The sequence below is a fragment of the Anas acuta genome, chromosome 7 (assembly GCF_963932015.1).
Source record: "Anas acuta chromosome 7, bAnaAcu1.1, whole genome shotgun sequence".
In the NCBI taxonomy this organism is placed as follows: domain Eukaryota; kingdom Metazoa; phylum Chordata; class Aves; order Anseriformes; family Anatidae; genus Anas; species Anas acuta.
This window is the reverse complement of record NC_088985.1, coordinates 35,135,638-35,162,145: the sequence shown is the minus strand read 5'-3', so window position 1 is coordinate 35,162,145 and position 26,508 is coordinate 35,135,638. Positions and strand designations below refer to the sequence as shown.

General features: G+C 37.4%; 2 protein-coding genes across 9 annotated transcripts; one reads left to right on the top strand and one right to left on the bottom strand.

Annotated features, from left to right (window-relative positions):
* Positions 1-33: 33 nt before the first annotated feature.
* On the bottom strand, positions 34-9,971 carry BCCIP (BRCA2 and CDKN1A interacting protein). Its single transcript, XM_068689144.1, has 7 exons — positions 9,812-9,971; positions 7,894-7,968; positions 7,214-7,294; positions 5,964-6,056; positions 5,270-5,457; positions 3,730-3,910; positions 34-530 (listed from the first exon to the last, which is right to left on the bottom strand). The coding sequence occupies exons 1-7, from the start codon at positions 9,938-9,940 to the stop codon at positions 360-362; spliced, it is 918 nt and encodes a 305-aa protein (XP_068545245.1). The 5' UTR covers positions 9,941-9,971; the 3' UTR covers positions 34-359.
* UROS (uroporphyrinogen III synthase) lies at positions 9,957-26,120 on the top strand. 8 transcript variants are annotated; one of them, XM_068689147.1, is made up of 13 exons: positions 9,957-10,007; positions 10,562-10,659; positions 12,517-12,605; positions 14,358-14,483; positions 15,283-15,372; positions 16,126-16,209; positions 17,124-17,220; positions 17,953-18,027; positions 19,235-19,309; positions 21,207-21,290; positions 21,771-21,856; positions 23,528-23,626; positions 25,340-26,120. In XM_068689147.1, the coding sequence occupies exons 5-13, from the start codon at positions 15,310-15,312 to the stop codon at positions 25,505-25,507; spliced, it is 831 nt and encodes a 276-aa protein (XP_068545248.1). In that variant the 5' UTR covers positions 9,957-10,007; positions 10,562-10,659; positions 12,517-12,605; positions 14,358-14,483; positions 15,283-15,309; the 3' UTR covers positions 25,508-26,120. The 8 variants fall into 8 exon arrangements, 7 of the variants coding, with proteins under 7 accessions (XP_068545248.1, XP_068545252.1, XP_068545250.1 ...); XM_068689151.1 differs by having other exon boundaries at positions 9,989-10,007; positions 10,578-10,659; XM_068689149.1 differs by having other exon boundaries at positions 10,003-10,027.
* The last annotated feature ends 388 nt before the right edge of the window (positions 26,121-26,508 follow it).

The window sequence follows — 26,508 nt, the reverse complement described above, 5'->3', positions numbered from 1 at the left end:
ATGTAATTATTTTGAACTTCTAACATAAACGTATTTACTAGAAGAAAACATACAGAAGCACTTTTGTTAACAAAAGGAGTTGCAGACATTGTTTTGTAACACTGTAATATGTTACAGATCTGGTTAAAAACATTTTGAGCGGTTCTTCAGGTTTTTTTGTACCACTGGACTTTTATTGACCATTTAATGATACAGTATTTTGAAATATTAATTTGATGGGTATTTTTAGTTGTACCAACTACTTGTCTTTTAAGCGTACAGAGGAAGCATTTCAGCAGTACAAAACCGTTAACTCCATAGTAGTCTTCTGAAAATATAGTTTTGCATTGCTGCTTTATAAAAAAACTTTATAGGAAAGTTCATGGAGAGAGATAGTCTTTGAGTTTATCCATAATTGCATTAATTCCATCGGCTGGAACTATCATAACAGTCCGCAAAGGTTTCATTGGTACATCATCAAAGGACCATCGGCCGCCCAAACAGGTGTCACTTTCCTCTTGCACAGAATAGTTGAACTTCAGAAGAGCTTTCTAAGCAACAGAAATAAATGCATTAGGATTAAGCATTTTGATTAGCCTGAAGATAATACATCACCTAAACAAAGTAAAAATAATGATCCTATCATCCACATGCTTGTTAAGAAGAAAAAATTTTCTTCCCTATTCAAAGTCCACCAAAACAACCTACAACAGAATCCACTACTAAGTGCATTAAACTATTTGCTTTTCACCTTATTTTACAATTCATATTAAACTCTAAAATGACTGACATCATTACATTTTGGTAGCATCAGAATAAAAAACAAAAAGAAAAAAGTAACACCCCTTTTTATTTGCTTACTGTGACTCATTTTTTATCGTTTTAAAAGAGCATCTCATGCCATATTATTGCATTAAGAAACGTGGACCCTTAGAAGTCATTGTGCCTAATAGTAAATGCAATAGAAATGGTCAATAAGTTTATCAATCAATAATACTAGACCTAGAGAATCAGCAGATCAGCCAAAACCCAGGGAAGAACAGTAAGAGACTGCAGACAGATTGGAGCCTGCATGGAAGGGGATAGTTTGGTGCAGGCAACATGTGGAAGGCCTGATGGATAGGAAAAATTTACTTAATAAGCATTTCTAGTAGTCACATGAGCCAGTTTATGAAGTACAAACTGAACTCCTAAGGAGAAAAACTAATCTAACATCTACCCTTTGCAGGGGAAGTTAAGTTCCAGTCTCCCTGTAGTTTGGCTATGTACTAACTGTACCTCAAGGCTGTAAATTGAATTTGGGAAGATTGGAAGAGCCATCAAATTAATTGAGTGGCTTTGCTAAAGAACAAACAATTTGAGCAATGGAGGCCCTAAACTTTTAATCAACTCCAAGTCTGTTTGTAATAGAGTTTTTCTTCTGCTCCCTCAATAACATTTTAAGGACCAGAATAAAGCACAGCCAAGCAACTGACAAGTGCAAGAAGGCATCTTTCTGTTTTATTCAGCTCTAAGTATCTGCCTCACTGCATTTAATACCATTTTATGGAAATCTAATTAAGATTGTGTGACTGGGGAGGATATACACTCCAACTCTAATTTATTTAGCACATATATATTCTTAAATTCAGAGACTAATCTAGAAGGATTAGAAAGGAATTCTAATATTAGGAGGACTCTAATATCCTTCAGAATGTGTTAAATTATTTTGTTAAAAATGCTAGAAAGACTTACAAAGAAAAGCATGTTCAGTTAGAGTCTACCCACTTGAGTTGGAAATTTTTACAATTTAGATAAAAACGTACAATTAGTCTTTAAAACGCTCTCAAAATAACATAAAAACAAACGTAAAACAAGTCTTCTAGAATGTAACACCTGTGGACACACGTGCATCAAAGGCTTCTCCCCTTCATTTTTTTAGTAACATTTACACAGAGTTCGTTTTTGGTTGGTAAAGCTGCTGTGACAAACACAAAAGGAAAACCCTAAACTCGTTGCTGCATAGAGGCCACAGCGGTACTCCCTATAATTATCCAAGAATGCGCCCAGCTACATTTTTCTTCTTCCCAAGGAATGTAATCATAGCCGTATCATAGCCTCTACAGAGAGGAACGTCATGAATGACTACACACGGAACTTGTGCCATTAACCATGATGCATGTGCAAGGACTTTATCCCGTAGGCACTGCCAGAAATGAAGAAACAATGGGCTCTTCACAAAACAATAACATTATAGAATAATATTTTTAAAGCTTTGGAAAAAGAAAAAAGAAAAAAAAATCAAACACAAAGTTTCTATGCGTTTCAAATTACGTTTTTAATTTAATTTCCTGCATCCTTGCCTTTCTTGATTTCGCTTGTGACCAGAATTGTGTGGGCAGCCTGCCTTGGGAAATTGGAAGTAATATTTTCATCTCAGTATTTTTACACTTAATATTAATATACTTGTTCTGAGTATAATAGAAATAGAAAAGGGAAGTGATTTCTACTTGTGTTGATCTTCAAAGGGCATACTCTGAGCAGTCTTTGGAAATAACAAGCATCCAAAAGGAAATCGACACTTCAGCTTTGCACACAATACCAACAACACAACTGCAGAGCTTTGCATCTGTTAAGTTTCTTGGGAAGAATTCTGAGAGAAATACATTTAATTGCATTACTAAATCTAAACAAAGCCTCAACAGCTGTTTTTTAGACATTGTTCTAACTACATTAGAAGAAAAGGAAATGAGATCTGTGTTTTTAAAGTATTGCCATGTACTGAAGGTTCTGATTGAAAGTCCAACAACAGATCCCTCTGCGTCTTTTTTTGGAAACTTTATTCTTTTAAGTGTTTAAAGCTGTGATACGATTAAATTAGAGCACCCTGCAAGCTACTACCTGTTGTCTGAGCTGCTGCTCTCAAACACCATTTGTTACATAGATCATGTTAGCTTAAATCCCTCTGACAAAGCTAACCTGCTCAACCAGCAATTCACAAGCTCACAGCCAGTCTTCTTTAGTCAGCAGTTTAGCAAGTCCTCTGCATTTGCTATTATTCAGATTAAAGACAAGAACTCCACCATTCCCCAAACTAAAAATGAGCATCAAATTGTTGCAAGGGAACACTAATAAGTCCTGGGACACGCAGTTAAATTCAATGCCCAGATTCATTACCATTTATTCATCCTCAAAATGTGGACATTTCATTTATGAAATTTCAACAAGTCTGACAATTATTACATTCAATTAAGGCTCTTCAACATCGCTACATAAGTAAGTAAAGAGATGGAGTTAATTCTCTGAGGCCAAGACGCACAGAAAATAACACTCACTATTTCCCCTGAAGTCTCTGCCTGTTGCAGGCATCCTTCACATTTTTTCATCCTCCTCATAGCACTGGTATCAGGTAGCAATGCTGCCACAGGCAGAGCCTAGGCAATAGCATTCTTACCATCATGCTAATTGTGACCACATTGAGATCACATCAGTAAATTTATGCCAGTGCAGAGGGTTAATCAATAGTTTGGACTTATGGGTGCTTGTCAACAGCCAGCTGAACATGAGCCAGCAGACTCCCCAGGTAGCCAAGAAGGCCAACAGCAACCTGGCCTGCATTGGAAATACTGTGCCCAGGTATTTAATTAAAAGCTGTATTTAATTAAGAGATATGTAACCATATCTTTGTAAAAATACCTCTCAAAGTGGGTACACCTTTTTGTAGATGTTGTAAAGAAAAACATTTTGAACTAATCAAATCAAGTACGTTACCTCATAAAAGAATTCTTCCTCTGCATTTGCAAACATCAATTCCTCCTTTTGCTGATTTTTCTTCCCTTCTCTCTTTTTAGAATTGCTCTTTGTGGCTTCTGTAAAGGTCTTGCTGATAAGAAGGTAATAGTGGCACTTTCCGCACGGTTTGTTTGTTCTCTGTGCTTCCATCAACTCTTTCCTAAAGATAAATGAATGTTTACAGGTACAATTTAAAAATAAATGTTTACACACACAATTTAAACCTTCAGCAGTGTAAAAGTAAAACTTGTGATGTATTAGTACAGAAAGCATATTTGTACTGCATTCTATTCTTTACTGGTGCCTCAGAAAAAAAATTTGTATACGCATTCCTAGTACTTAACACACTATTTGCCCTTCAAATCAATAATATAAGGATGTCTTTTCACCTCCCTCTGCCAACATATCTCTTTTTTCCAGAATATTGTTCACAGCAAAGAAAGTATTTAAAAGGATCCGAAGTGCAGCTCTCCTTGAAATACATCACTTTATCGCTTCCATGAGGAGCTCTAACAGCCAGAAGATACTCATGCCCACCCTTGTGTTACACATTATCACTGCAATGCTCCAAAACTACTACAGACAAAGAGATGGAACTGAATTTGAGTTGTGGCAAGTGCAGTCCTAGTAGTAAACCTCAAGATCAAGTCCCTAAGTACCTCATTTTTTAATTTAAATACTGACTAACCCTATCTATGTGTTTTTTTCCATACCAAAGTAGTAATTCCTCGAAGGTCTATGTTATTGTTTGAACGATCCATAACAGCAGCCAACCTAATCTGATTTCTAATCTCACCTCACAGAAAGGGGAAAAAAAAACAACACACACACATCTTCATTCAATTACTAGAGTTCCTTAACCAACATAATTTCCTGGTTCTCAATGTGGCATTAAAACAATCTAACATCGTATCACAGCTGATTTATTTACTTGCTGTCACCCGATCTATGATGTAAATAGAATTCAGAAGAGAGCAACCATCACCTAACCTGCTTTACTCATTTATCCCAAACTAATCAAAATATTGCATATGGTTTTCATGAGCCAGAACTTATCCACCTGGTAAGACTGTCCCTCAATCCAAAACTTCAGTTCCAGAGCCAGATGATAACACACAATTAGAAATATCCAAGTTGATCAACATTAGCAAAGTTACAATTTTTAAATTTTCCTAGATCAATGTGAAAATAATCTACAATACAAAGAGAAACTGTAATATACACATAGCTATTTCTTTAGAGGAAATCACTTAAAAATATGTGCTGTAATACTATCTTAAATGTATTGAAGAGTTTGAAGAGCCTGAGGATAGAAAAAATATTACAAAAACACAGAGGAAATTTCATCTCATATGAGATGAAAATCGTTTTTTCAGTTCATGTCTTACTTATACCTATAGTATCAGTTCTCTTAACACAGTTCCATATAAATAAGATTTCTGAAGAGATATGAAGGAAAAGTACTGTTCAACATCACGTTAAGGGAAAAAAACAAAAAAAAAACAAAAACACAACTTACTGAAGCTGCTGGTGCATGGGCAAAGCAATCTGTGGTGGTACATTAATGAATCTTTCACTTAGTAGTAAACCCACAGGCTTAGTATCATCTTTTAGGAGCTTATCCAGTTGTTCAACTACACGCTGTTCACAATTTTTCTCACACCGGCTTAGAATCAGCTCTTTGATTTGTTCAGCACATTGTGTACCCTAGAATCAAAGTGTACATTTTCTTTACGTTCACACAAGAAAATTATTATTCACACAAGAAAATCTTGATAGTGAACTTCAAGAGAATATTCAACAGGTCTATCAACAACTTCCTTAAGTGGTTCCTAAAGCACTGTACAATGTCCCTGAAATTATTTACCAACCCTGAAGCTGAGGGCAAGCAACAGTTCTTAACTGGTAAGAATGCAAGTAGGAGCTACAACATCAGTACATTCAGCAGCAAAATCTGAAATCTGCAAAAGATGAAAGTGAAGAAATACAAGAGGATGACAGTCCAGTTGCCCTGGAACTACTTGTCACACCTTATTTTAATTATCTACTCCAATATTAGCTTAATGTTTGACCTTCAGCAAGTTATGCTGGAGTAGATCTAAAAGAAAAAAAAATCAGAATACTGAACCAACTGTCTAGGCTTGTTATACAAGGCAGAAAAGTGGAACAAAGCCTCACTTATGATGGCCTAGAAGTTAATCAGGAATACCAACCTTCCTTTCAGTTAAGTTTAAGAAGCTTATAAAACCAAAGACTTCATCATCGTCGTCATCATCATCACTGCTGTCTTCTTGAACTTCTGCTTGCTGTTTAATAAAGAAAAAGCAACAATTCATATTGACATTCTATTTCCACTCCCAGCAGCAAAAAGTGTTCTTCTTTCTAGAAGATGCTCTGCAGATGACAACCATGTAGGTAATCTGTACCAACACACAACCTACAAATTCTGGTTATGGTTATGAAAGTGCCACATCATGGAATGGCTCTGTGTATTTAGAGCCAGCTACCTAGAGCAAGGTCATGCATCTTCTACAGCAGGATCTTTTGAAAGGCACTAAAATTTGATAGCTCATATTTAATATGCAGCTTACTGGTATAAGGGATAGCACTACCTTAAACAAAACATTTTTTTTTTCAGTTTCTAATGCAGGGGAATAAACCTGCAAAGCCTTAAAAAAAGAACATACAATAGAGTTTTAATAAGAAGGGCAAGAAAAAGGTCAACAACACATTAAGGAACTTGGCCAAGGAATAGGGGATCATTCAGTTGTAACATAAGGATTATGTTAACCTTGGGCAGAAAAACTGGTGGCATGAGAAAAGAAGGGAAAGTATAGCAATGACACAATGCAACCAGGTACCATGGCATAACTGTGTCCTGCAGCCACAGCTTGTCTGGGTTTGAAAGGAACAGCACCACGAGATCCCGAGCACTATACAGTACAGTACTGAACAGCTTCCTTGGCCAGCAATAACTCAAGAGTCTCTGCAGAGTGCTCCACTGACAGAGGAAAAGGAATTCAGGGCTTGCTTCAGGGTCCTTTCTTACACCCAAAGAATTCTGCAGACTACTAAGGAAACCACAAGAAGAAATTGCACAGGGGATATTTTTGGTGTATACTTCTGTATATCCTGAGAACGCATATACAGCAATTTTAAGATCCTATTTCTTACTGTAACAGAGATACCTCAATGTTATGACTCTACCACACCAAAACTCATTAAGAAAACTAAAGAGACTTCTGTATGTGAGAAGAAAGCAATCAAAAGACTAAATCAAATTCCTTGCTTGGTTGAAAGTAGACACGGAAAATCTCACCTCCCATAGAACAATTATTCTCAAAGCAAAAAAGCAACCAAATTGCAAACAACATTAAAGATGGGAGCCACTTCTGGAAGTGTGTTATTTTATTTCAAAGTAAAAGGTATTATGCCTAATTTACAAAAGTGATTTCTATCTTACCTTGATAATACTTCCAATATGATTCTGTTGTATTAATATATCCGTTAATTCAGCAGTGTTAATGGGAGCTTTGAGAAACAACTGGAAAATAAAAAAAACAAGTATTAAAATGTTTTAGACCTGGTATTATATCATGGGCCACTCAGCAGAAAATAAAGTGAGAAATTTCTCTAAGTTGTTATGCAATGGTGTGCACCTTCTTTTAATTTCCATTTAGCGGGGTTTGTTTATTCCTACAATGTGATACCATAAAGACCAAAATGCAGCTTCTTAAAAGCGCTTGCTCCTTGACTCTTCACAAGCTGGCATTTTGTGTCTTCAGTTTGGTACGATCTGAATAGTTGCTGAGCTTAAATTTACAAGAACAAGAAGAGCCAACAGAAGACTGGATGCTGCCACACTGAACACACACATTTAGAGCCTGTAATTTATAAAAGGCACTCCAAAAAGATGATTAACACTGAGCGAGGTTTTCCAGGCGGCAACTAACATAATGAAGAAGGAAGGATTGTACACACTGTGGCCTACGGTTCATTGGGTAAAGTTCTTGAAACTGTGGTTTACTACACATTTAGTAAAGTGGGGGTATATTTAATTTCACTAGCACGGTATAACTATGAACCCATACAAGTAATGTGAACCAACACCTCTGTGCAACTCTACTACTGAAACCAAAGTACCTGTTGAAGTAACTTCTTTATCCCGCTGTAGTCATTGTCGGATATTGAATGCGCTTCAAATTCAATATTCACTTCCTACAAAGAAGAAAAATGCAGAAAATCAAACATACTTGGCAGGAAGCTCTACCAAAACTAAGCTAGATTGTAGGAACTTGAAGAAACTTGAAATAGTCAACATCAGAAATTGATCTTATTTCCATCTTTCGGTAACATCAGCCATTTTACACTTTATCATTTTTTCTGTATTCTTCAGAGCACACCTGTGAAAGAAACTTTTTAAAATTAACTTTAAATTGCATTGTAAACAAACCTGTAATGCTTTGTTCCTGCAATCCGGTTCCCATAATTAAGCTTATTATAACCACGTAGACTCTTAGTGTAAAGAAGTTTGACCCAGTCATTTAAAAATTTTAAAACTGCAGGATTGGAGTGCAATGCCTTGGCTAAAGATGAACTTTTCTGCAGACATTTAGACTATTACAACCAAAATCATGCTGCTGCTATTTCCTCTAATACCAATAGAATCGTTATCCCACTCTGGACGGCTGTTTAGTAGACACACAATGAGATTCAGTCAGGGCAAATCAAGAACATGAACTGTGCCTTCTCCCAGAAGGAACGTGGTGCATCCACCAAACGTTCTCCTGGTATTCCGTATTACTAGTACTACTGGTCACATCTGTATTGCCTACTCGTATTTCTGTGAATCACTGTTCAAGATCATCCAAACTGACTTTGCTATTTAATTGTGGGGTTTCATTCCACTTTCTGAGCGATTCAAACAACTGAGCCTTACTTCTTCACCCTTTAAGACTCATAACTCTCTCTGATCCCAAATCAAGGTCATGGACTAGACTGCCTGCTGGGAGAACAACCTTAAAAGCATACTTATAATGCAGAAAGCAGGTATACAACTAATTTTGAAATGAGAATCAGGAGACTCACTGTCACATATATTCTGCTATGGTCTAGCACGGGTACATGACACAGAAAATATCCTCAAAGGCCCACTCAAACAGTGCTCTGAGGCTCAAGAAATTTCATCCACAAACACCACCATATAAACCACTGTTCTACCAACATTATGTAGGAAAGCTACATAACACTCTTAAAAAAATATATAAGATCAAACTAAGTTAATACCCATTTTATGTGGCACGCATTTCTAGCAAGTGGTAAATGTGCTTTTTTTGTCACGTTAATATGACTGATACTAACTTCCTATTGTGACAGCTTAAAAAAAAGTATCTTTTTATTTGGTATCAAGCTAACTGAGGCCTTATCTAAGAAAAAAAAAAGTTAATTAACTCAAAATCCTAGTAAATAAAATAAAATTAGTGAAGTATTTGTTTTGCAATATACAAGGTTAAAAAAAAAAAAAAAAGAAATGGATACTTCTACTCTTCTGATCCATTTAAGCCCTATAAAAATGAGAAATTGCCTGATCACCCTGAACCTGTAATAATGTTCAAAGCTGGGCCCCAATCTCCCAGAAAGCAGCCCCTGCCCAGTGCTGTGTTCCCTGTTTGTGCAGGTACAAAACCAGAGAGCTCAGGGAGGAAATCAACACTGGTATTGGTGCCTGGTGCGGATCTTTTTTCTCTAAACACACCGAAATTAACGCAAATCGGCGCACACGTGTGCTGAAGGCACTCCTTGGAAGCAGCTGGCAGTGGCTCCATGCAGGAGCTCGTTTGGTGGCTGCACCACTCGCTGCAGTCCCAGTAAGCACAGGGGTGTCCTCAGCGGTATCCTACAGCCTCCTTCTATCGCGACAGACCCCCCCACGACGACAATCGCCGACCTGGAAGCTCAAACCAAACACTCCCTGAGAGAGGCAAGGCTCACACGCTAACCACGAACCGGGGGGCGAGGCGCTGCCCTGTCCCCCCCCCGAGGATACCCGGGCGCCACTCACCTCCTCCACCCGCTCGTCCTCCGAGCCCGAGCCGCCCGAGGACTCGGTCTCGGAGCCCGATTCGGACTCGGAGCCCGGCTCCGGGGCTGGCGGCTGGGCCCGAGCCCGGCGTTTGGGCGGCGTGGCCATGGCGGGGCGGCGCAGGCGCTGCGGGGCCGGAAGGCGGCGGGCGGTGCTCGGGATGGGGCTGGCTGAGGTGGAACGGGGACGGGGATGGTGTGTGGGGGGGGTGTGTGGGGAGATTAGCGGGGTTTGGGAGGGACTTGGGGTTCCTCCGCGTGCTGCTGGGGTTGTGTGAGCACAGGGGAGCGCTTCAGGAAGCCCTGGGGTGTGTTTAGGAGGAGCCCGAGCTCTGCTGAGGCGCCTAAAATTGTCCTGTAAATGTGTCCTCGTCGCCCCTCCATGCCAGCCACCTCCATGCCAGCCTGCTCCTGGCAGGTGCAGGGGGTGTGGGAAGGGGTCTGGGGCCAGAAAGCAGGCCTTGGTACTTGAGGTAAAGAAATTTCAAAAGAAATTTCAAAAGAAATGCCTGAGCACAGAATTGGAGGAAGCAAGTGCTTCCTGCTTGCATAGAGGTTAATTCCTGGGCTAGCTAGGGGTAATGCTGGGCAAACAAACAGCAAAGGTAATAAATTGAAGCGTAAACACCATGGAAATACAGTCTTCCTAAACAAAAATTGAAAATGCAGTGAAATCCTTAACACTAAAAGTATAAACGTGGCTGTTAACGTTTGAACCTCTTTAATGCAGCTCATGTTCCCTGTAGGACTTTGGGTCTAGTTGATGGAAGTGGATGAAGCCGTTTGAAGAGGACGGGGCTGCTGCTGACCAGAAGCACAAGGCCTGAGGTATGATTTTGGCTTTGTGTGCACAATCTGCACAGGTCAGAATTTGTGTGAGCCTTTGAGGTGTCCGTGGTGGGCGCTTCTGGTTTAGTTGTTGATGTTTTGGTGTGGTGGGGGTGTTGAGAGCTGTATTTGCTCTGGAGCACTGCCAAAATATAAATGCTGATCCATAGGGAGAGAATTCAGTGTGGGGAAAGACAGTACAACTGCCTCAGTGGGGCTGCGTGCAATATATACCTGCATACAGTTCTCTGTTGTATGTTTGAAACCGTATCAGTCAGGAATCATGCTAATTATCACCACTGCTCCTGGTAAAAATCCATGATGTAGTGGGAAGGCTGAGTTCTTTACAGCTCCCCTGGACTGGCATATCAGGGAACCAGTTTTGTGGTTGGGTTTTGTGATATAGACACCTAAATAGCAGAAATTATTCTTTTTTTGTTTGCATTTAATGATATGTGTATATTACGTTAACTAGGACTTAGTAGATTTTGGAAACATGATTAGCCTCACAAGTAATCCTTTTTACTTCTCTGATTATTAAACCCAGCTAACTTCTGTAGAAGAATATTGGTAATAAATATGTAGTATCAAAAACCCTAACTCAAGGTTTTTCCAAGTTTTTTTTTTTTAACATGTCAAGGGTGTCTCGAAATTCATCTCCATTTAAGCTTAGGATGGAACAGACAATTCCTTCTACACTTGGCAATCAAACCTTATTGTGTGGCCTATACAGTTTCTTACAATCAAAGCAGGGTTAGAGAGTTCAAGATACTTTGCAGCACTGGGTGTCACCCAGAAGCAGAAACAAAAGGACCCATTTATTTCTTTTTACAGGCTGTCCTCTGTCCTAGAGCTAGTTTAGTTAATTTGGGGAGAGCTTTTCAAGTGAAAATAACCTGCAGAGTTCTACTCTGTAGCATGGCTTTACATTTTAAGAAATGGCAAAACTGTTCTAATAGGACAGAATATTTTTCTAAGGGAGCAGGGACTTGGAGATAACACAGCTAATAATCAGCTCTGTATTTTAACTGAAGGCACAGTGATGTTGAATTTTACTGTTCAATGCTGTGAATGGGAAGCATTTCAATGATGTCTGTAAGCATTAATAGTGCCCTGAATGCACAATGTGACCCAAAAGTACCCTTCTTCTAAATTAAGTAATGTGGACTAAGAGAAATAGCACCAAACTACTTTGAGCCTTCAGTCACAAAGAAATGACTCAGAAGTTCTGATCACTCTTCTGGTTTCTTATCAGAGGTAACTGAGTGGTTCCCTAACTTCAGACTGGCCAATACAAGTGTTTATCGTCTTTTGTGTGTGTATTTGCTCAAGACAGAAAATCTGTTGTCCTTTTATTAGCTGTTTGCAAGCCTAATGGGTTTTAAATGGTATTTTCTTAACATTTGAAAAGCAATCATTGCAGCGTTGTTATTGGCACACAAGCAAACACTGTGCTTGTTTCCTGAGCCAAAAGTGGGAGGCCAGCATCATCCTACAAACTTGGCAGTGTAAAACTTACTAAGGTTATTCATACACGTTCTCATTTCCAGATGTAAACTGGGCACCCTTTGACTCTGCAAAGTCCATGCATTGCTCTAAGTAGAAACTTTTTATGGTTGTTTAGAAGTTTATGCATTCCTCTCAATGCACCCATTTCATTTCATATATTGTTATATTTAATCAAAATAGAAGATCTCTAAAATATATTTTCAGTAATTCATAAAAACTTGCATGTAATTTTTTCCCCATAAAATCATCCAGCTTGTGATGCTCCCTAATGCAGTTTTAACCTCACCCTAGAAATGTATATTGACGTATTTTGGTTTGAAACTGACCAGGTGCGTTTGTTCCTCTTAGATATCTGTTCAGCCTTCTCTCCTGCCTGCCTGCTAAGACATCACTTTACCTGGATTCACAGCGATGTGAGCAGTGTTGGGACACAGCTGGTAAGAAAATGGGTTTGGGTGGGTTGTGGCCCTAGTGCTGGGTGTGCCAGCCCTGCTTTTTGGGGATGGGTGTGTTCCACTGTTTTCTGCGTGGTCACACCTGCTACCAAATGTGTGTAACCTGTCTGAACTGCTTGGGCAAGAAGAACAGGATGGCCTGGGAGGCTTATGGCTGCTGAAAAGGACATTGATTTTTCAGCAGTAATACCAGAAGCTCTCAGGGGGTACCTGCTGATCAAAACAAATGCTATTCATGACTCTACAAACTTACAGATTCCCTAGTTCTAATTCAGTCTTCTATTGGGCACTTGCAGCCCCTTTTTGGTGTCAATAAACAAGCTGCCTTCTGGCAGAATTGAAAATAAGCCAGTGGCTTCTAGCAGCCTTCTAGTGGTTGTGCAGTCTTGCTCCGTTTATAAATAAGCCAGATGGCTGAGTCTAAAAGGCAGTTGTATGATTTCTTTGTAGAGCAGACAGCTAGGTAATTGCACCTTGCAGTAGTAGTTCATGATATTTTGTAATTATTCTTTGGTTTCAGTATGTGTTTTCTATCTGGGGTCTAAGTGAAATAATTCATTTGATTATTGTAACTCACCTTGTTAAGCATGGATGTTTACTGTGGTAAGTAATGAATAATAAGAAATGGGTAATAAGGCATAGATGGGAAGTTAATTCATTTCTAACTAACTAAAGAAATAATCAGAGCTCTGCTTTCCACAGGTGTACCTGAATAGACTCTCATGTCATCTGGGGTTTTTATTATAATACCTTCGGAAATCATTCTTTCCAAAAAGACTTACTTAATCTTATCCTTCCAAAGTGCACAATATTTTTATTTTTTTCTGTACATCTACATTTTGATGACTTCATAACATTGCTAAACACTAAATATTTAGCAATGTATACTTTGGAAATAGGAAGGTTGGGCTGGAGTAAGAACTTTGAATGTAGAAACAGAATTCCATGGTGCTATTAGACTTTAATAGTACTTGTAGGTGTATGGTGCTTAGAGCCTAAGCACTGCAGTTGGAGTTGTAGTGAAGATTGTTAGTAACTTCAGTATCACAACAATCAGGGCTACAAAAAGCTGCCTGCAAACTCTGTTCACAAGCATGTTGGATTTTTTTTTTTTTTTTTTTAAATACAGGCTATTACAATCTTAGTGACTGAGGAAAAGTCACTTAGGGCTACTTAGTTAGGCTTAGTAGCAACTGGATACTCAGAAGTGTTTGGGAATCTAAATCTTGAAAGCCATGGGATCTATTTTAGCATTTGCTATAGGTTGAAATCAGTGAGAATTGTACTTTTTAAGAATATGATGCGCCCCCCCCCCCGAGTCCTTGTTTCTTTTTCTGTGTGTATTTCTAATTGCTGCCACTGACTTCACTGGGTATTTCAGAACTGCAGAGCCCAAATGGTTCCCATCATGCCAGTTTTGAGTACTGGAAGTCTTATAGAAATGGGCACTCCCATGTCTAATAATAAGGTGCATGGAATTAAATTCTTCAATTATGAAACAACAATAACCTAGGTTAAAAAAAAAAAAATTAAATCCACAACATGACCGTACTATAACAGTCAGGTACTGAGTTGCTGGAGGTAGTTTGCTTTACAACCTGCATTTTGCAGTGATTCTGGCTGTAGAGGGATGTGTGATGCCAGGCTTGTTACTTGTACCCAATCTGTCTTAAGCTGCCTTTTCAGAGAAAAGTGTTTAAATATTCTTTCAGAGACAAAAATTTGTCGAAACAGGTGGTCTTGGTCTTCGAAGTCCTGAGGATTTCAATGCATCTCATGCACGTGAACCAAATTTAAGACGTTCTTTACGTCTGAATACTTGTATGTGCTCTTCTTAAAGGGAATTAGCAGCAACATAACGTAAGTAAGTAAGGTAAATGTGCAATTTAGAGAATAGATTTGTTTGTTTCTATTAGTCCATTTGTTTACTTACATGCTTGTTGGATTTGCCTAAGGGTTGTAAACCATCACTGAATTCAGCACCAGAGTCCCACTGAATTCAGCACCAGAGAACCTTCCTGCATTTTTCCTATCTTCCATTTTAATGGCAGAACGTATTTTTTTTTTTACGTCTTGCTTTGTTTACTACAGATGTATCAAAAAAGGCATATGAATAATATGTACATTATATTCAGATATGTAAATGTGTGTGTATATATATGCTTGTTTGCATTTAAAAAAAAAAGTGAAATGCTGTCCTGCACATGCTTGCCCCCATGAAAAGGGTGAGAGACCAAGTCATCCAGTTTTATCACTTGAATATGTGAACTCCCTACGAGGAGCGTAGGGTTGAAACTGGCACAGAAAAGGATAGAATAGAACAGAATATAATAGGATAATGTTGTTACAGATAGGAGCGTATTATATTGCTGAATGCGACTGTATTGTAAGGGTTGTTTCTTCCTTTACAAAATATTTTCTTTATAAATTCATTTTCCTTGATGACTTTCATTGTAGTTTCTCCCTTAAGCGGTGTTATCTAAAGCCAGCATGTTATTTTCTGGTCTTATCAGGGTGGATATTCATTCCCAGAGGATGTACATTAACTGCTTACTCATTGTATAGACAGCAGTGCAAGTGTTAGCAGCCCAGTTTCTTCTGAAGCTGAGCTATTAAAGTTGCTCTAGATCTAATTTAGATTTTTTTTATTGTATTTCAGAGTTCTTTTGCAATAATTTGGTAAACAATGAAGGTTCTGTTACTGAAGGACCCCAAAGACAAAGATTCAGGACCAGATCCGTATGTTAAAGTGAGTAAGCTTAATAAAAGTAAACAGTTGTGTCATTTCACTATTGTATGTTATCATTCGGTTTGTTACGATAAATGAATCTAATTTTTCAAGTGAAAAAGCTGCTTAAGCAAAATTAGGAGTGCATGTCTGAAATTACAGTATCTTCTAAGAAAAAACATGCTAGCAAATTGGCTGTTAGGAAAAAAACTACTTCAGTTATGGGAAACTGATACTGAATTCAGCAATAAAATTTGCAGCACAATACTGATATTAAGACTGATTAATACTGATATCATTCCAATTAATATTGGTTACATTGGTGTGATAGTTCTATGATTACAAAAAAATTGGTGATCTTAATCAGAAATGTAATGGGCAATGGAGGCTACATGTTGTTGCCCTTTCTGCTGTAGACTTCGTGGATGGGAGTAGTTTTTGCTTGTGAAAACAGTTCTATTGACTTCAAGGAATTACGGAGGTGTTCAAGAATATTGGCAGGGTTAGTTGATTATTCCTCACTTAGGGAGTTCAGGGCTATGTGCTGATTCCTGCTGTAACTACACAGTAGGAGACCTTAGTTTCACAGCTGTTTGTTCAGAATCATCCTGTAATATTAAATCTACTAATGTAGATTCACTAATAAAAACAAATCAGATACCACTGTATTTCAGTTTAGGAAAAAATATTTCTGCTGACCTAATCAATTCTTTGAAAAAATATTTAAAATGTAGAAACTTATTTCAAGAACTGTACATCTTTTTTTTTCCAAAGGAACTAGGATTATATGGACTTGAAGCAACTTTGATTCCAGTTCTGTCATTTGAATTTGTATCTCTTGAAAGCTTATTTGAAAAGGTAAGTTTTGAGTTATTTGGGTTGTCTTATTTAGACAGAGTTTAGGGCATAATTGCCAAGGTGCAGTGTTTTACCTTGATTTAATACTACTGCTGCCCGTTTAGTACCTCTTTATTTTTCTACAAAATATTGTACCCAACAACAAGTATGTTGTTGATATTTGATAAAGAAATAAGTTAGAATAGCAAGGATAGATTTTCACAGGTGGTGTAGCATTTTGTCACAATGAAAAAGTAGTTTGTGACAACTAAAACTTACCTGAGGTTCACCCTTAACGTGCTGAAGTTGTGTACTGCATCTCCTATGTGCATGGAATAAAAATGCATAATTGCTGATTTCTTTGCTTAAAGTTTTTATTTCATTTTCATATGTTGAAAAGGTTTTCTGAGAGATGTTACCTTTACTGAGAATCTCCATCAGCATTTAATTCTGTTAGGTGTTTAAATGCATACTGTGATACATTCACAAGTGACCCCTGAACACTTTTCTGTTTTTGTACTGATCTTTGAGAGCATGTTGGTGACCTTAACTGTTTTTTGAGTGGGCAGAGGGCAAGAAACAAGGAGCCGGCTGGGCAGTACCACAGTATTACTGCTTGGGAAAGTAGCTGACTCTTCCTGTGTGAATTTGGAATACTTCCCATGTTGTTCACCTATCCCTAAGCTCATTTCAGTGACAGGGAACCTTATCTGTTCCTACTGATTTTTCAGTGTTAATATCACACAGGAAATACTCAATATTTGTATACATTTATCTTGTAAATGTCCTGCTACTGGTAGTAATCAAATATTTGCCTGTTTCAGATATTTATTGAAGCTGCTTTGTTGTTCACAAGATTATAAAGAATTGATCAACTTATATTTTTAAAATGTATTTATTCATTTTTACTTCTTGTATCTGCTGTTTATAAATAGCTCTCTCATCCAGAATCTTATGGGGGCCTAGTTTTCACTAGTCCAAGAGCATTAGAAGCCATCAAGATATGTTTGAAAGAGAATAGTAAAAGTGAAGGTAAGTGCTTATTTATATTCCTTGTTCTTTCTGTTTCAGTATTTTGTGAAGTTTGTCATTTTATTTCACCCATCAGAAGCTGTTTGGAGTACTCCTTTTGGAAAAGAAAATACCCTATAGCTCTTTTGACATCATAAAGGCCTCATACTAAATAGAGCTTTTAAGGGATTGAATGTTGGGTTTTCTGCACTTACACTGCTGTTAGAAATGAAAGGATAAAGCTTTTGGTGTAAATTACTAATTAGCGTGGGCTAGCGTAGCCTCAATCTGTTGTGGTTATCTTTGAAGCTACAAAGAGTTATAAACAAACTCATGGATGAGCAGTATTTTGCTGCAGTGCCTGGTTTTGCTTACTAAAACAGTACCCTCCCTTTTAAGGGAGGTGCTTGCTACAGAAACCAAACACTGCTGCTACTTGTGTAATTCATTTGAAATCTTACAGAAAAAGCTATTTCTGTGTTGCATATAAAACTTCTAAATTGATTTAAACATTAGCTAAAAAGCAGTAAAGAAATGGTAGTATGTAGAAACCAACATATCAGTTGTGAGGAAGAATCCTGCAGAGTGCTAAATACAAATTGGCATACCAATGAGAATACATTAAAAGTTCATTCTGTACATCCCCAGATTTGCTGGAACATGTAGCAATGTATTAGTATTCTGCTGTACTTGTATTTGGGCTTCTGTTTAAATCTATACATTACACATGTGCTTAAACTTAATGTTTTACAGCCTGGTCAAAATCTCTTAAACAAAGATGGAATACCAAACCCGCATATGTGGTAGGAAAAGCTACAGCTTCTCTAGGTAAGCTGGAAGTTGAATTAAGAAGTCAAATCTGTTTAAGTACAATTTTTGGAGTATGGCAGCTATTCAAGGGGGTTCAGAAAAATACAGGTAAGTTTCACAAATTGATAGTTTGAAAAATAGATAATGTGTCTACAGGTAAGCACGTACAGATCACCATCTGGTCTCCTAGTACCTTTCTTGTAATTTGATGGTAACTACTCCAAAAATTTGGTCAAAAAAACCTGTTCTTAATTCCCAGATTATTTTTTATTATTCTCAGAAATGAAATTGGGCGACAGGAATTACAGCATAATTGTCTGAGATAGAAGGAAATTTTTGATACTTATCTTTCCTTCTGTTTCATTTGCCAAACAGAAGTCACCAGTATGTAATCCACTGACTTCAGTGGGCTGGCTGCTTTATTTGCCTTCACACTGGTTTTAATCTGATGCAATATAAACTTGATGCGCACGAATAAAAATTCAGTGTAGCTTTTAGTTTGTGTGAGACTTTCTTGTTGTAAAATTGCATTGAGGCTGTACCTCCCTGCTGAGCCACACAGGAAACATCACAAAAAACTATCATTTGAGAATTTTAAGTCTTTGTTTTTCTGCCTCTAGCCCAAAAATAATTTGGGTAAGTACTGGCTAACTTCATAAGAAGAGTTCTTGCAGGCAGGCTGCTGACAACACTGGATCATATAATGGTGACTCCTAGCAACCATCATGAATCAATCAAGTCTAAGCCAGATCAGTTAACTTGTCAGGGATTCATATCATGCCTATTAACTTGCTTAAATAACAGCAGTGTTAAACTCTGTAGCAAAGGCAGAAATCCCACCGGAAAAATCTCAGAAAACAGCAATAGCCTCACTGGGAAGTGAGCTGCAACCAAACCATGTCAGGAACTGAAGCCCATTCAGCATGGGCAGGCAGTGGTTTTTTTTGTTTTTTTTTTAACCACTTTAGGTATGAGAGTTAAACTTTACAAAACAGCCTTGCTATCCCCAGAATTCTTCTATATTCTTCATACGTGTCTCTAGAGACAAAATTGAATCTTTCATAGCATGTTACTTGTTCAAATGCTCAGATTTTTTGTTTTCAAAGTATTTGTGTGCTTAGATCAAATTAAGTCTCCCTTTCCACCCCGCATGTTTCTGTGACTGTGAGTCTGAATTACTCTTATTGAATTGTGTTGCTGTTGTTTTTGCTGCTTTTGGTTATAGTGGAAGAAATTGGTCTTTCCCCACAAGGAGAAAAGACTGGAAATGCTGAGAAATTAGCTGAATATATTTGCTCAAGTAAGTATCTAAAATCCTCTACTTAAATTAAGCTCACGTGCATTGTTTATTACATACAAAGTCAGGTGTACCTTGAAGCAGAGAAGTATGTACTACATAATTCATCATATGTGGAGTCTTTGAGTTCAGCTTCTGGGGAATACTAGTGTTAACTCTAAAAGATAATAAACAGGATTTTGAAATCCCTATTAAAAATACTAATTTACATGAAATCTTAGACTCCATAATTGAATACTATAAGACCCAGTAGACAAAGTGCTTTTTTAACGAATGGTCAGAGCTGTAATGATTTGAAGTTGCTGCTTAATCATGATTTAAATGATTCTGACTGTAGGTGTGCTGATTCTCTGAACTTTGAATGACCTGACTTTCTTTGCTTCAAACCAGCTGATGCTGGGCATTTTTCACCAAGCCATAATTCAAAGTAGACAAGGGGAACTCCTTTTCTCAGAATGAACATGCAGTTTCAGAGACAGCTACTTTTTAGCACCAAAGGAGAGGGGTTCTGGAGTGGTTTTGAAGAAGCAGCAGCTTTTGATAGCTGCTAGTGGGAAAGCAAATTATATCGTTTACAGCCTTGCACATAGAATATCTTGAGCAGAGGACAGTTTCTTACAAGAACACTGGCGAACTATAGAAATTAACATGCTGCTTTAGCATTTTCATTATCCTTACAAAAATGCCTTAAAAAATCCTTAAATCTTTATAATAAATCCTTAAAAATCCTAGAATACTGCAACATTTAATTAAACTGTGTTAGAGTTGAGTGTCTTCACTCAACCACTTTTCTCATGTAGAAATGTGATCTCACTAGGCTATTTGATTTCATCTGAATTTTCCCTAGATTAAAAACGTTCTTTGTTGGCTTTCAGAGCCCTAATATTCATTTTGTTAGATAAAATGTAGTACTGAAAAACCTTCCAAAATAATTAACTCACGTGAGAGCCCTAAAATCACCAAAGTACTGAGAATCTCATATAATGGTGCTATTTCATTCTTCCCAAGCCTGGTGTTGGCATTCCCCATCATTATTGTGTTTTCCCTTTCCTGTGAGTGCACTCAGGGTGTACAGAGTTAGGATGGCTGCAGGAATAGAGGTGTAACCCAAGAGACATGTATGAATAGCATTATCTGGTAGGATATTTTTTAAGCAGAATTTTTCTCCTCTGATAACTTATTAGAAACATAGAAGTCCTGTGAAAACTGCATCCCAGGTGTCATATTCTACAAGAGAGAAGTTATAAACAGGACCAGAAAAGTCCTCCTTACAAAATAACCAGGGGAATTTCATGTGTAGGCAGTGCAACAATAATTAAATCTGTTCTAATCTTAAGAAGTAAAGGATAAGAGGACGTGAGGATACCCACTTCCACTATAGTGTTGGAAGTAGAACCATTCTTCCTTGGGGAAGTAAGAAAATACTTTCAGATAGACTGAAAGTTTCCAGCAAAGTATTTCTGTCCTCTTCTTTGACTGCCTGAATATTCTTTTATAGAGAAAGTGCTGTCATGTACAAAGTGGGACTGAAGTTTTAAATATAAGAATTGGGGAAGATTGCTTCTCTGAGGGAAAAGAGATAAATTGTGCAGTACTTGTTTTTCTTTGTAGAATTTCAAGGGGAATAGAAATGTACTTTATCTTTAAGATCTTTTTAGACAATGTATTCATATTATAGTTATGGAATATTTTTTAATTTACATGCTAAGTAGCTCTGTCCTCTGAATTGTGGATGCAGTTGTACTGCAAATGTTTTCAGCTACTTTAGGGCTGTGTCTGGTGAAACATACAGCATTTGCAGCAGTGTTCAATATTTGATACCTTTTAAAATGTATTAAATCTATCATGTTTGTTCTCTATTAAAAATGTTAGTTAACTGTTTTTGTTCCTATATTTACAGAAGAGAAGGGTAATTCATCATGCCTGCTTTTTCCTTGTGGAGCCCTGAAAAGAGAAGTACTTCCTACAGCACTTAAGGAAAAAGGTTTAACATCCATTAAAGGCTCATTAAATTAGTCAGTTATGAGAGAATTTGTATCTAGAGATTTTGAACCAAATTTGAATAAGTAAAAATTAAGTTTTCTATTATGTTGTATAGAGGATGGGAGTAAAAACTGAGGTTGGAGTGCTGTCCACAGTGCTGGGACTGAGCTGTAGTATGGCTTGAGCAAGGTTCTTTGCCTTAGTTCATCTTCCTTCTGTGAGAAGGAAAAAGACTTATTCACAGAAATGTTGCAGGACTTGCTACTTTTTCCTAACATGCATCAAGGTCCTCAGGTTACTAAAGCTTTGTGTCTGCTATAATTGATAGCAGAAATAATTAGGAATCCTTCACGCATTTTTTTCTGTATCTTTTTAATCTTTTTAGCCTGAAATTTAAGTGCAATTAGTATATTAGTCTTTTACTGAAATAATAGAAATTAATGAAATACTACTTAGTTATGCACATCTATTCTGATTGCAGGCATACCTCTGGAAAGCCTTACTGTATATCAAACAACGGAACACACCAATCTCCAGGAATCATTGAGCAGTTATTTCTCACAACAGGTATTGGATGCTGATGTATCCTTTCACACATTGTCTAACTTCCAGAAGATAAGTAAACTTCAGAATCACTGAGAAATAATGGCATAAAAAACTACGTATCCACTTTCATCCTTTGAGCTGGATGACTGTTTTTTAGATAACAATGTCAGAAATTACATTTAGTGAAGTTGCTTTTTGAACAGGATTTTTAAATTATTATTGTTACTCTGATATTTCTGGACAGCTTTGTAACTTTGTAGGGCAGAAAACTACTGTTGGTTTTTGATTCATAAGATAAAGCCCTGTTCCTTCTCTGATTATCCAGTTTATTAACATGGATCTAATTGAAGTGTTAGAATTCCAAGCTGTTGACAAACACTGAGTTACATTTGCTAGAATTTTCATTATTTTTCTCCTTTGAAAACTGTCAAATGTCACTAAGCAAGGATCATTACATAGTAAAAGATTTGAAGCTAGTAATAATTGGCTTTATTTTGCCAGATTGGCTTTTTGAATTTTCCATTTGTAAGAGTCTACATTATATTTAGGATTAATTTTATTCAAAATGCAGCCTTTCCTTCTTGGAGAAACTTGGCCTGCCTGAGCGTGTTGCACCTCTTTTTAAAAATCTATGCATTAATGTCTTGTTAAATTACATATTGATTTTAAAGTCCTTTTTCAAGAGGTCCTAAGAGGCCATGGCATGGGCTGTCTAGCTGATACATTGCAACATCCTGCTATTCCTAGGTGGATATTACAATTCTAATCCCCATGGAACTTAGTTTATACCAGTTATAAAGTGAGTCAGTAGTAAATACATATTCTGTAGCTTCCTGAATTCTTCTTATGGAACTCCTTACTTGCTGCAATTATATGTTAGTTTCAGTGTGAAGCTATTAAAATGTGTTTCTCATGAGCTTTTTGGTTGTCATTAACTGATGATATTGTGGTTATATAGTGCCTGGATAGCTGATACAATATGACAAGTATTTAGCACTTTGAGACAATGAACAGGGCTGTGTTGAACTATCATTCTCTTCTCTATGAGCTAAGGCGAGCTTCCAAGTCATGCACCGTAAAATAACAGCAGATGTAGAGCTAGCATAGCCTTCTAGCCAAACAGAAAATCATGATAAAGAAGGTGTCTGCTTCAGGTCTGCAGGTTGGGAGCTTGGGACCTTCACGCCAGACAGAATTTTGCAGAATTTTCTCTTGGCTACAGAATGTTCCTGCTATCTTAAGGCAGCCTTGTTCTGGGAGAGAAAGCCCTCCCGGTGCTGTGCAGTCTTAAGCCAGCACCTCATCTTTGTCACAGCATCTCTGGGTGGGCAGAACTTAGGATAAACAACATGAGCTGGGAAACAGGGAAAATATCCAGAACTGAGACTGTGAATGGATTTAGGGAAATAAATTGTCAGGCTTATTTTTCTAAACAGGAAAATGAGTATGGCTGCAGAAAAAAAAACAGTACTTTTATCACCAGTTTGTGTGACAAAGTATTCAATTAAAGATGCACCTGGATTTCAGCTGACTATCTGCACCACAGGAAACCCTCTTTGTTGGTTTAACATCTGTTTCTCATCAACAATGAAAATTCATCTCTGTATAGAGACAGAGGCTTTTATGGAAGTATACTGATCTTATGCTGGAAATGTGAGAAATCTGTGCTAACCTGTGGTTAATTTTACTCAGGGAATTCCAGCAAGTATTGTGTTCTTCAGTCCATCTGGTGTCAAGTTTTGCCTCCAGCACATTCAGAAGCTATCTGGGGATTTTATCAACCATGTGAAGGTACTTTTTCTTTTCAAATGGTGGTGAAATACAGTAGGGTATAAGCTTAGGTTGGGAGACTGAAGGAGAGGGAAGCTGTTACACCCTTTACAAACCTCTGTTTTCTACCAAGAGTGCCTTAGACCAAAAAAAAAAAAAGAGAAAAATACGAAGTCTGGAATGGGTAGGACTGTAAGAGTAGTCTCTAGCAATCTATGCAAGTTAAATAGAGGTTAAGAGTGCAAATTGTCTGTAGAGAAGCAGCAGTTTACCTAGGTGAAGATTGCAGAACACGAAATTTGGGAATTGTTTGAAAACTGTTTTGTGTTGAGAGTGTGGAGGACAATGCTCTGTGTTTGTTCACAATACGAAACCAGCCATCATAAAATAAGCACATGGAATATATGAATTCATTATTTCTTGAAAGTGATCAGATACCTGTGTTAAATGTGAAGTAACGATCTGAAAACTCACAGAATAATTCACTTCGGGGAAAAAAAAAAATTGTCAGTTAAACCTAACAGAGCAATACCCTGAGAAATTGAAATACGAATTTCTAGCTTACATTTTTAAGACAATAAGTCTGTGCATGTTCTGTCACAGTATTACATAAAATGAGAGAAGGCTAATGCTTTTGCTAGTTAAGAGTCAGAAGAAGCATGTATTCTTGAATTAGGAACTGCTTTAGGCTCCAAGGAGAAGAGTTTGCATCAATATTACTTGACACATCTTAGTGATCCTAGGAATTTGTACAGAAATTCTAGGAAAGAAGGAAACAAGTTGTTCTGTAATAGGCTTTCTAAATAACAATTAGAGATGGAAAATAAATAATTCAAGTTGTAATGTCCTTTAGAGTTATGAATATATAACCATGTGTCTCATTGCAACATAAAGAGAAAGAAAAAACATCTTATTGTACAGGATTTTTGAACTTTTTATTTACATAAAGCGTAATCCACTTGGGATAGCAGATAAAAAGAATGCTGGTTTGTAACTTGTGCCACTGAATTCCAATAAACTCACTAAGCTGGTACTGGCACCTACAAATCATGTACCTTACATGTTTGTTGGTAGATTTCGGTGTGGGGGAAGTAAGGCCAATGGCTGGATCTCAAGAAAGCACACAATACTTCTGTTTTCAGCAGCACAAGGTAGCTTGTAATGTGATTGTCCTTGTTTGTGTGTTCAGCCTAACTGCAGATGGGCTATCACCTGCACCCATCGAGCTGTTCACACAGTATTCCTTGTAACTTCTACTTGTTCTGCTTTCTTATTGGCATGCTATCTTATTATGTAGCTGAGAACTCTTTTTTTTTTCACCTAGATTTATTTTTACCCAATAACTTGCCCAGTCTCCACTGGGTAAAGGCTTTATCTTCTCCTAGTCAAGGTGTGTTAGTTTTTGCTTGAGTCAGCAACTACAGGTTTTAGCATATTAAAATTCCTCTCACATTTCCTGTTTTTTTTTTTTTTTTTGAAGTAACAACTTTAAATGTTTGTAATGGTGGAAGAAATAATATTTCCTAAGTAATTTCCAAGTAGCTCAACTTGTAGGTAGTTTTTTGTACTGAGAATCTTCAACCAGATGGGTTAGTACAGTTCAGTAAGCTCAGACATGCAAGCTGATATACTGACAAGGTCAGCAAATAAAGCAGGATGTGTACCTAAGTCCCTGTTAAGAGCTTGTATCATACCTGCCTACGCTAATTATAACTGCAACCAATGTCACTTCAGTTTGCAGCTATCGGTCCAACAACTGCTGAAGCCATGGAAGCAGCAGGAATTCCAGTAAGCTGTACTGCAGAGAGTCCAACTCCCCAAGACCTTGCTGCTGGGATCCAAAAAGCACTTCGCCTACAGAACTGCGTTTGTTCTAAGAACACAGCACATATTTCAAGCTGAGTGTGGTTCTCTAGAAGGCTCTTAATTTTGTAGACCTGTTATCCTACAAGAAATTGTTTGGGAATATGCAATGCTGTCCTTGTCAGCAGCTTGAGAGCAGCTCGCATCTAAATATCTAAGAAATCTAGAATTTGTTCAGCATGTTTTAAAGCCTCTGGCTATTCCCCTTCATCATGTGTGCAGTGTAAATATTTTGTGCAGGCATTCCTGGAAAACTAGCTGCAAGAGGCTAATCTGCATCAGTGTTGACATTTCAGGTTGAGTGTGTTACCTCAGGTATCTTCCCCTAGTACACAGGTTCTCATTCCTGTGCATAGTCAGTTTTATATGCACATCTATTTCTTTTGTAAAAGAAAATCATACAATGAAGTATACCCTGTTTTAAAGCTTACTTGTTTTGTGTTTTCAAATATTTATATTAAAATGATTGTAGATCCTCACTGGAATAGGACAATTCCTGGAGTAAAGTTGCACTGTGTGGAGCTGATAGCAGGTCAGTTATTGACACTTAATATCCCTACAGTACAGGGTCTTAAAAATTAGGTTTTGATTTCTGTTTCTGTAAAGGAGGATTTATTAACAGAGAAATAAACTGGCTTGTCATTGTTAATAATGGTGTTAGAGTTGTCTGATTTGGTTGCAGCTTATGCTTTAATTGTTTATCTGTGAAAGGAGAAAAAGTAATCCTATTTGGCATAGATGCTACCTTCAGCCAATGCTATGAAATTCATAGAAGATTTAAATCATAATGCATTCAATTATAATCCTCATGAAAGTCACTTTTGTTGTTAGTGTAGTGCTAAGGTTCATAAAATAACAGAAATCCTTATTTGCTCTAAGTTTTTATTAGCTTAATTCTGAGTATATGACCTGAATTTCCAATTAGGTAAGAAGCTTTGTACCTAGGATAAGAGTTAATCTGAACCCAATTATGTTAATATAAACAGAAATAATTTCAAATTGTATATGTGGGTTCATCAGTCAGACTGGGCACAATAACA

Excerpts from the sequence above, each read along its gene's own strand:
- BCCIP (XM_068689144.1), bottom strand. The coding sequence starts at position 9,940 with ATGGCCACGCCGCCCAAACGCCGGGCTCGGGCCCAGCCGCCAGCCCCG. Across the intron at positions 6,057-7,213 it reads ATATTGGAAGTATTATCAAG|CAAGCAGAAGTTCAAGAAGA; the intron begins GTAAGATAGAAA and ends TTTATTAAACAG. Across the intron at positions 5,458-5,963 it reads TAAACTTAACTGAAAGGAAG|GGTACACAATGTGCTGAACA; the intron begins GTTGGTATTCCT and ends CTTTGATTCTAG.
- UROS (XM_068689147.1), top strand. The coding sequence starts at position 15,310 with ATGAAGGTTCTGTTACTGAAGGACCCCAAAGACAAAGATTCAGGACCA. Across the intron at positions 15,373-16,125 it reads GACCAGATCCGTATGTTAAA|GAACTAGGATTATATGGACT; the intron begins GTGAGTAAGCTT and ends TTTTTTCCAAAG. Across the intron at positions 21,291-21,770 it reads TACAGCACTTAAGGAAAAAG|GCATACCTCTGGAAAGCCTT; the intron begins GTTTAACATCCA and ends TTCTGATTGCAG.